The 10,781-nt window shown below is 41.8% G+C and overlaps 2 protein-coding genes across 2 annotated transcripts in view; both read left to right on the top strand.

The window, feature by feature from the left end:
• The window catches only part of LOC115431961 (NACHT, LRR and PYD domains-containing protein 3-like), a 592,418-nt gene that overhangs the window by 552,571 nt on the left and 29,066 nt on the right, over positions 1-10,781 (top strand). The gene's annotated exons all lie outside the window — the stretch shown is intronic.
• The window catches only part of LOC115431973 (NACHT, LRR and PYD domains-containing protein 12-like), a 15,602-nt gene continuing 5,586 nt past the window's right edge, over positions 766-10,781 (top strand). The window contains exons 1-5 of the mRNA XM_030152724.1: positions 766-848; positions 2,638-2,769; positions 5,616-5,685; positions 5,971-6,241; positions 7,934-9,725. Of these exons, the coding sequence (XP_030008584.1) occupies positions 2,735-2,769; positions 5,616-5,685; positions 5,971-6,241; positions 7,934-9,725 (2,168 nt within the window). The 5' untranslated portion in view covers positions 766-848; positions 2,638-2,734. The remainder of the gene's footprint in view (positions 849-2,637; positions 2,770-5,615; positions 5,686-5,970; positions 6,242-7,933; positions 9,726-10,781) is intronic.

Raw genomic sequence — 10,781 nt, 5'->3', positions numbered from 1 at the left:
AATTATTCAGTAAATGTGCACATGAAATGCTTTTCCAGTGACTGAATAAATGCTTTATCATATCACATCCCTTTAGAGAACATGTTCATGCACGTCTGTGTTTTCTGCACTTGACATGTTTGTGTGAATTGTAGACGCGTCAGTCTCATACACTTCTTCCTGAACTCAGGGTGTTTTTATTTTCACTTCCTTGTCTGTCGTCTTTAGTCCACATCTGTTCATCTGAAGGTAAAGTTCACCTCTTCAAACTTTTAATGTGTTTTTCTTTATGGTTTTTACTGTGGCTCATGACTTTAGGTCCAGTTTTAACCTTAAAAACCAACACATCCAAGATTGACTTTTATATATTCTTATTTTTGGTGTATCATGTAACATTTACTTCCGTCTTGAGTCATTCAGGACTAAAATGTCCCATTAAAACCACCTTTTTAATCTCAAAGCTGTTCATAAATATAGTCATGCCTTCTGTAATTGTATGGTTTTATTTTGCATTAATATAAAACCAGACAAATCCAGGACTGAAGGTAAAAAAAGACCCCAGACACCAAACATTTCTGATCTGGAATAACTGCTTTTGTGTGTTTCATCAATAACAGTGACTTCAGTGATCAGACTGGCTGGGACTGTAGGTCCAGTTTGAACCCAACTGGGTCGGTTTAACCCGTTTCCGGTTAACCGGAGCGGGTCCGACTCAGAGGAGGAGGTTGTGGACTGAAACCTCTGTCTGTGTATCTGGTCAGGGCTGGTTTCACATGGTCCAGCTGAGGCTGAAGGTTCTGAAGATCTGTGGATCTGATGAACTGACACCGATGAACGAGCGTCCAGAACCGGATAAAGACCGGAAACAGGTGCGGGTCGGACCTGGACCTAGTCTGACACCTGAACCACAATAAATTAAAATAATCAAATATGTAACTAGAAGCACTCGGAGAGCGCAGACCTCCGCCAAGGCTGATCAGTGCCCCCCCCCCCCCCCCCCCCCCCCCCACGCCAAGGAGGTTATGTTTTTGCCAGGGTTTGTTTGTCTGTCCGTTAGTGTGCAACATAACTCAAAAAGTTATGGACAGATTTTGATGAAATTTTCTGGTCTGCGCCCCCCCCCATCACCACCAAAATTTAATCATTTCTTCCTTATCCCATTTCCAACAAACCCTGAAAATTTCATCAAAATCTCTCCATAACTTTTTGAGTTATGTTGCACACTAACGGACAGACAAACAAACAAACAAACCCTGGCAAAAACATAACCTCCTTGGCGGAGGTAATAATGACTTTTAGAGAATAAAACCTGACCGCATGGACGCCCCACCACGGTGCGTTCAGTGCCCGTGGGAACTCCTGCTGTTCTGACAACTGTCTAAAAAAACACATATTATTGAACGTTTGTCCTGAAACATTGACCCTTTCATGCATGAACTATGAGAACCTTAATCAAGATTTTTTTTTCTGAGTGTTTTTATTCCTCTTTAGGCCAAAAAAGCAAAAAAAACAAAACTGTGATTTATTTTTTTATGAACCTATTTTTCAAGAAGTTACATAAATGTCCACTCAGCTGGACACCATGTGTTTCGTTTTTGAAGCGACATACTGTGTGAAAACTAAGAAAGAAAACATTTTTAATGCTGCTAATCTGATGTTTTCTCACATTTTAACATACTATAATATTAGTTACTACACACTCAGATAATGTGCAAAAAAACATATTTTTCTTTTCAAAAAATGTTAATTGCAGTTTAATAATAATTAGCAGTTGATTTATGCTCAAATATGTCACTGCAGATCAGGTTTAGCAAGAACAGGAAAGCTACAGTAATGGTATGAATTGCAGTATATTATGGGATGGTGCATAGGCTTCCACTGTGTAGGTTGATATGCAAGTAAAACAACAAAATCCATAAATATACAAGAGAACAACTGTAAAATAGCTGTCCACTGTAGTGACCACTATGCATGAAAGGGTTAAATATTAAGTCATTGATTGAGAAAAATCAAGTCAAACTAACTGTTTATTTCATCAAATTTTGTGAATAATGCAGGAAAACTTCAGTGTGAAGGAGCAGTTCCTGTAAAAACTGACGAGTAGGAACTTGTCAGTTTTTACAGTCCTTCTTCTGCTTCTAGAGTGCAGACGCCCTTTCTTCCTGTAACCCTGCTGAAATGCTTTTAATGTTTCATATAAAGCACTTTGAATTGTCTTGTACATGACGTGTTATATAAATAAACCTGCCTTGCCTTGTTCTGATTATTTTCATGATGTCATGATGATAATGTCTGTACAGACTAAAGGAAGGATGCACCTTTATAAGACAACTTAATGCACACATTTATCTGTAGTTTTAAATCATTTTTTAAATAAATTTTACTTATTCAGTTCATCATGGTTTTTATTTAAGGCAACTGGAATAAAGCTAAAGCACAAAGTCATTTTGCCTCTGGAGACTTTTCTAAATACAATCCATTTGCATGTCTGTATTAAATGAACTGTGAATCTGTTCATGACATAGAGCTGGAGTAAAGTAAGAGTATTAATGAGTCATGTTTTGTCTTCAGTTTTCTCAGCCACAAAAGAGTTGATTACATTTATAAACTGTCCATAACATGGAAAATAACTGATGTTGAATTTTTGGGTCATTTCAGCCAGCTGGTTGGTTCAGAGCTCCTCCCACTGCAGCCGTTCACACCTGATGTCTTTACAGGTGATACTCAGATTGATCCAGGAAACAGCTCAGCGGTGATGAACACAAACCCTTTTCTGTCAGACGTCCACAGGTGAGTTTTATCTCTGACTCTGAATCCAATCATGATGGTTTGATCTAATTTTTTAACAATAAACTGATCTTTAAACAATTCACATGTTTCTTGTGTTGAAAGTGGATTCATGAAGTTTTTTTTTTTTATTCAACCCTCTGCTGATGAGTTGGAGTCAGTGCTGCTGTTTTCTGTGTGTCCACCAGTTCATACAGTGATCTGATAGAAATGAGAGAAGAGGCAGTGAGTGGAGAAGCAGCTGGTGTTTGTCACGTAAAGGAGGAATCAGTGTGGATTCAGGTCTGGACTGATGGTCTGTGTTCTGATGTGGATTCAACAGAATGGATCAGTGTGAGGACAGAGAACAGGGAGCGCCTCTGTGGAAGACCACCCACACCCAGCCCACAGGACCTGGACCTGGACTTGGACCCAGCTGTGTGTCCATGAAGAGTGATGACTCCATGTATCGATCAGAGGCTATACTAGACATTTTTATTGTCTGTCATTTTGACGGACAGGGTCATAAAAATTGTCCCCCTCAGAGTAATCCCCCCCAGAGTTAATGTGCTTCTGCATTTGCTTCTGCCATCCACTGAAGCACTTGGGAAAGTCCGCCTCCTTGATGTCCTTCAGCTCCCTCGTCACTGTGGTCTTAATTTCTTCTGCAGAGACAAAATGAGCTCCTGTGAACACATTCTTCAGCCCTAGGAAAAGCCTGAAGTCACATGGTGCAACATCTGGTGAATAAGGAGGGTGTGGTCGACAGCTGTGATCTGCTTGTTGACCAGGAAGATGGGCACCATCTTGGCACACACTTTTCGCATCCCCAGCTCCTCCACCAAGATGGTACGCACTGACTTCCTGTTCAGGTTCCCGTCATCATCCTCACTGTCAATCTGCGATCACCTCACACCAGCTGCTTCACTCTTTCAATGTTCTCATCTGTCTTTGTCGTGGAAGGTCGTCCTGACTTGGAGTTATCGTCCACCTCCTCATGACCTCTCTTGAAGCGTTTGTGCCACTCGAAAACTCGTGGCCGCGACATTGCATCTTCTCCGTAAAAGCCTCATGGAGAAGTCTGAGACACTCTGTTAGGCTTCTCTCCAACTTAACAAGGAATTTCAAATTAATTCTTTGCTCCATGTTTGTTGTCATTGTGCTACACGAAAGTTGTGCGACAAAGCCTAACAGCACTATGTTACACAAAAGCCTGAAACAGAAGGACGGAGTGAGATAAGTGAACAATATTATAGCAGACTGTTGGCGAGAAGTTGCACAACACAATGAAATAAGCGGTTATCCAGTAGGCATTGAGTCATGAGCATGGCTGCCACAGTCTCCTTTCTTTTTTGTCACACCTCAGAAGCTTTCCACGTGTGTGTTCACGCCGTGTCAAATACCACACACTGAGGGTTAGGGTGATGTGAACCAGAGATGTTCGCACAAATTGACATGCCATCAAATAACACACAAAAGGTGGAACATGTGTGTGCATAGAACACCAAGGCTGAATCCCAATTCACCCCTGGGCCCTCCCCCTTACCCCTCCCCCTTTGTTTTGCATGTCCACGTGATGGCGTAGTGTCGATGACTGCTGATGACGTAACAGGTTGAAAAAGGTTGTCTCATTTCATTGGGGAATGTTTCAACCCCTACCCCTTGTTGCTCCATTTCGAGGGGTAGTGCAAAGTGCAAGGGGTAGAGGTAAGGGGGAGGGCCAAGGGGTGAATTGGGATTGGGCCCAAATGCCATAAGAACTGTCGTATTACTTGCTTGTTCTTCATCCTCCACTGCATCAGTCCCTCTTTTTTCACTGCGTTTATCAATGCCATCACATACTGGGCTTTTGAAAATAACTAGGGAGACTCTGTTGTCTTGACATTTTGCCACTCGCAAAGTATTATCTAATTTTGGCTAAAGTCAGCTAAACAACGAGACAAGACTGGACAATGACCGATTAATATACACACTCACCACGAACTGGACAGGGGGTCTACTACAGATGAACTAACAGTGAGTCTTTTGACTGAAGTACTGGTGCTGTAGTCAGCCTAGTTGTGAACGGTGGTGCTGTTGGGTTCTGTACAGGTAGGACGCTGTTATGGACTATTTGATGCCGTGTTAAGAGACACAGACCAGTGATCCTGTGAACAGGTTCTGTTCAGTTTTGTCTGAAAACTGTCTTCAGTAGATTACCCTCAGTATTTTAATCTGTCAAAATGACAGACGGACTTCAGAGTTTTCCATCTTTGAAAAAAAAAAAAAATCCATCAATGATGGAATAATTTCAGTTAACGCAACCTCTGGTATCGATGGATACATTTTAAAACAGGACATGTTTCAGAGCCTCAGTAAGTGAACCTCAGATCTGGTCCAGATTCACCAACAGGGTTTTCAGCTCAGTCAATCCCAACTTGGCGTTCTATGTCTGACCTAAAGTTAGTCCTGATACACTGTTGGTGTCACATGGTCTTTTTCTTCAGTCTGTAGTTCAGACACTTAATCTGATAAATGAAAACCTGTTGTTGTAGTGGGAGCTGGTCCTGGATGATCCTGGATCAGAGTCCAGGGTTGATTCCTGGTCCATTGAACATCTTTGTATCATGTTGTGAGTGCAGATGGGGAGGAGACACATTGTTAGGACAGAGCTGTTGGTTTCATCCAAATGTTGATGAGATCAACTAAACCCGGTGAGTGTGAAGCTCCAAACAGATGCAGATGTTGATTGTCAGTGGGATCAGCAGGACCAGGACACCTGTCCCACTACAGGGGGTCATGTGACTCATGTTGACATCCAGGTGTGTCCACCTGTTGGTGTCAGTGTGGACAGACATAATGTGAGCTCATTGTTGATGATTGGTCCACAGAGTGGAGCAGCAGAGCTCAGAGGTTCCCAGTGATCCACAACATCAGACTCAGATGGACTCCGCATTTAAGGTGTGTACATGTCCAACATCTACTGGTCCATCTGTTCTGTCCAATCATCTGCTGCTGGTTTTTCCAATAATGTCCAATGCTCATGCAGTACAGGTTCTTCATGTGGAACTCTTCAGGATGTTTTTGTCTTTTATATAAAATGAATGACGTTTATATAATCTATGTCTGAAACATTTGGACAGAAGGTTCATTAAACCTGAGGATTATGTTGATGAACAGGTTAATGATCACATCAGATACAGACCTGGTTGTTTAAGGTGAAGATGTTCTTTTGGATCTTTACAGGAAACACAGATGGCAGCACTTAAAGAAGGTCTGTTTGATACTCTGAAGGATTTGGTCGATGATGACTTTAAAGAGTTCAAGTGGTTCTTGAACAATGAAAAACCAACCATTCCAATAAGTCGACTGGAGAACGCAGACCGGATGGACACGGTGGATCTGATGGTCCAGACCTACTACACAGATACTCCAAGAGTCACTGTAACGGTTCTGGAGAAGATGAAGAAGACTGATCTGGTGAAGAAACTTTCAAAAAACATCCCAGTATCTGAAGGTCAGTCTTTAATCAGTAAATAGTAAAATAAGAGGTTCCATATTTCATGACCCTGTGACACATTAAACACAAGGACAGTGGTAATGTTGTTTACATCTGTTCAGACGCAGCAGAATTCTATGAATATTCATATTCTGTCCTGGTAACATTCAAACCCCTCAGAGCATCAGTTTAAAGACCAGTTAAATGTGTAAAGGCAGTCATCATCTGGATTTATATAAGTCATTCATCTAAGAGGAACTCAACACAGAGTTTAGTCAAACTAAAAACACCAGCAAATTCAGACTGAGGATGAAACAGAACTGGGTTACACAAACAATCTATTTAATAAATGACATTCATTTGATTCTAACCATAATTATTATTTTTTATTTATTAAATGCAAAATACATGAAGTCACCCAAAACAAATTTAACAAACAAATGTAAAAGGAAGTTAAAAACTGTAGGAACATTATTATTATTATCATTATTATTATTATTCATTCATTCATTCATTCATTATCTGAACCTGCTTTATCCTCACTAGGGTCACATGGGGTCGCTTGAAGCCTATCCGAGCTACTTACGGGCGAAGGCAGGGAACACCCTGGACATTTTGCCAGTTCATTGCAGGGCTGAACATATAGAGACAAACAATCTCTCTCATATTCACACCTATGGGCAATTTAGATTAACCAATTAACCTATCAGTGCATGTCTTTGGATGGTGGGAGGAAGCCGGAGTACCTGGAGAGAACCCACGCAGACACGGGGAGAACATGCAAACTCCACACAGAAAGGTCCCACCCCCCGTCGACTGGTGTTGGAATTGAACCCAGGACCTTCTGCTGATCTTGCTGTGAGGCACGAGTGCTAACCACTGCACCACCGTGTCACCACAAATCAGTGTCAATCTGTTCAATCAGAATCCACTCATGTAGTTTTCTCAGTTGCTCACAGTCATGGCCACTAATGTGATTTGTGAGGTCTCAGTGACCTTTGACCTTTGTCCACCTCGATGCAATTACCCCGGACCTCAATCTGTGTGTGTGTGTGGGGTGGGGGTGTGGGGGCGTGGATAATGTTTTCTGGGGGCATCAGGTAGTCAATGATAAGGTGAGGGGAGTTTTATCTACAGAGCTGTTATAACCCACCACGTCCTCCACATACAGGTCTGTTGCGTTACTGTTAGAACTTTCATACCACCTCCCCCCTGTCCCACCAATTTTTTGGGCATACGGGGGCAGCAGTTGGCTCATGATGCCGTTAGTGGGGTGTTGTTCAAAAAAGGTTGAGAAACCCTCTTGTAGATAAAAGGGTTTAAAGGACATTCCAAAGGTAACAAAGATGATATTCAGGATTAAAGATCACTGATGATACAAAACTACAGAGAAGACAAAGTGTTGTTAATAACATGGATTTAGTTTGTTTGAATAATCGTTTATTGAAGACATTGAAGGGTTCTTCATGTACAAATACACATGATGAGCATATTTGAACAGTTCAGCTCTACTGTCCTCCAGCTGAATGTCATAGATAGAAGAAAAGACACATGAACAATAAACTCATCAAATGAGAGGAAATGAATGACTGGACCTGAATACACACAGAATCTGTAACATAATTATATGATACTAGAATAAATGGGAAACATTCTCCTTCCATTTGTGTTCAGAACATCCTCTTAATTGTCTTCTTTGTCTTCTCTCAGAGAGCATTGACCAGGGTCAGCGAGAACTGAAGGTTAACCTGCAGCAGAAGTTTGAGTGTGTGTTTGAGGGCATCGCTAAAGCAGGAAACCCAACCCTCCTGAACCAGATCTACACAGAGCTCTACATCACAGAGGGAGGGGCTACAGAGGTCAACCAGGACCATGAGGTCAGACAGATGGAAACAGCATCCAGGAACCCACACAGACCACCACATACCATCACATGTGAAGACATCTTTAAAAGACCACCTGACAGACATGAACCAATCAGAACAGTGCTGACAAAGGGCGTGGCCGGCATCGGGAAAACAGTCTTAACACAGAAGTTCAGTCTGGACTGGGCTGAAGACAAAGCCAACCAGGACATCCACTTCATATTTCCATTCACCTTCAGAGAGCTGAATGTGCTGAAAGAGGAGAAGTTCAGTTTGGTGGAACTCATTCATTACTTCTTTGATGAAATAAAAGAAGCAGGAATCCAGAGGTTTGAAAAACTCCAGGTGGTGTTCATCTTAGATGGTCTGGATGAGTGTCGACCTCCTCTGGACTTCAACAACACTCAGATCCTGACTGATGTTACAAAGTCCACCTCAGTGGATGTGCTGCTGATGAACCTCATCAGGGGGAACCTGCTTCGCTCTGCTCGCCTCTGGATAACCACACGACCTGCAGCAGCCAATCAGATCCCTGCTCAGTGTGTTCATAGGGTGACAGAGGTCAGAGGGTTCACTGACCCCCAGAAGGAGGAGTACTTCAGGAAGAGGTTCACAGATGAAGAACAGAGCAACACAATCATCTCCCACATCAAGACGTCACGAAGCGTCCACATCATGTGTTACATCCCAGTCTTCTGTTGGATCACTGCTACAGTTCTGGAGGACATGTTGAAGACCACAGAGGGAGGAGAACTGCCCAAGACCCTGACTGAGATGTACATCCACTTCCTGGAGGTTCAGACTCAACAGAAGAGCATCAAGTATGATGGAAGATCTGGGACAGATTCACCCTGGAGTCCAGAGACCAGGAAGATGATCAAGTCTCTGGGAAAACTGGCCTTTGAGCAGCTGAAGAAAGGAAAGCTGATCTTCTATGAAAAAGACCTGACAGAGTGTGGCATCGATATCAGATCAGCCTCAGTGTACTCAGGAGTGTTCACACAGGTCTTTAAAGAGGAGAGAGGAGTACGCCAGGTCAAGATGTTCTGCTTCATCCATCTGAGTGTCCAGGAGTTTCTGGCTGCTCTTCATGTCCATCAGACCTTCATCAACACTGGAGTCAATCTGCTGTCAGGTCTCCTATCTTCTGTTTGGTCTAAACTATCAAAGGATAAAACTGTAAAGTTCTACCAGACCGCTGTGGATCAGGCCTTACAGAGTCCAAATGGACACCTGGACCTGTTCCTCCGCTTCCTCCTGGGTCTATCACTGCCGACCAATCAGAGTCTCCTACAAGATCTGATGGAACAGACAGGAAGTAGCTCAGAGACAAAGAAGAAGACAGTTGAGTACATCAAGAGGAAGATCAATGAGAATCTGTCTGTAGAGAAAAGCCTCAACCTGTTCCACTGTCTGAATGAACTGGAGGATCGATCTCTGGTGGATCAGATCCAAGAGTACCTGACAGATGGAGGTCTCTCCAGGTCTGATCTGTCTCCTGCTCAGTGGTCAGCTCTGGTCTTCATGTTACTGTCATCAGATAAAGATCTGGATGAGTTTGACCTGAACAAATACTCTGGTTCAGAGGAGGCTCTGCTGAATTTGCTGCCAGTCGTCAAAGCCTCCAACAAAGCTGTGTGAGTCCAGACAGAGTTTATTGAATTTAGAGTCTGTTTAATTATATTTTTACACCTTAGTCATTGATTGTCAAACCACGACACTGATCATATGAATCAACATCATAACTGGATGGAATTCACATCCAGTCCACTTCATGTGTATGACAGGAGGAGCACATCTGATCCAGTCCATCAAACATCTGAGTCAGTTTATGGTGGACCATGGATTTAGATCCTGTTTGGTCTTCAATGCTGGTTGCAGATTAATATAACCCGGCCCCCAGAGGGTGGGGGTGTATAGATATACCAGGAATTCCATCTGTCTGTCTGTCCAAGATTTTTGTTTAACTGATTTCACCCAGTTCTTTTCAAATTGAACACACATGTTCTTTACCACTAGGAGAGGTGCAGTGCACAGTTTGGATGAATTTCAATTTTTGCATTTTTTTACAAATCTTTGAAAAACTTTTTAAAAGATTAAAATTTAAGACTTGGGCAGAATAATGTTTGTTGTAGTTTGACTGAACTACCCAAAAAAGACAGGTATTTAGTTTAATGTAGTTTTAAAGTGTCTATACCACTTGTCTTTAATTAAATCTGTAAATGTACGTGTTACTGAGACCCCCAGATAAATAAAGGGGTCCTAACCATAATTATGAATGAACAGCAGTGAAGGGCCATACGGTTTGTCTGAGTGTTCACAGGAAATAGTAGTTCTGTGATACATTGACTTTATAAGCTGATATTTTTCCAAAAGTAGTGATTATTACAGAAGTGTATTGCATTCACACAAAAATAACATTTGGTTCTGTTTTTCTGAATTAATGAGGTAATTATCTCGTAATTACGAGAAAAAATGAGTAAAAAAAAATTGGCTCTGTTTTTCCGAATTAATGAGATAACTATGTCATAAAAACAGAGCCAATTTTTTTTAACTTATTTTTTCTCGTAATTATGAGATAATTATCTCGTTAATTGGACAAAACAGAGCCAATTTTTTTTTGGTTTGTGTGTGAATACAATAGACTTTTTGGATCTGAAATGAGGTGGAGTTTAGTGAATATCAGTTTATTC

Source organism: Sphaeramia orbicularis, chromosome 2 (genome assembly GCF_902148855.1).
Source record: "Sphaeramia orbicularis chromosome 2, fSphaOr1.1, whole genome shotgun sequence".
NCBI classification, from domain to species: Eukaryota; Metazoa; Chordata; class Actinopteri; order Kurtiformes; family Apogonidae; genus Sphaeramia; species Sphaeramia orbicularis.
This window is presented reverse-complemented; position numbering and strand designations above follow the sequence as displayed.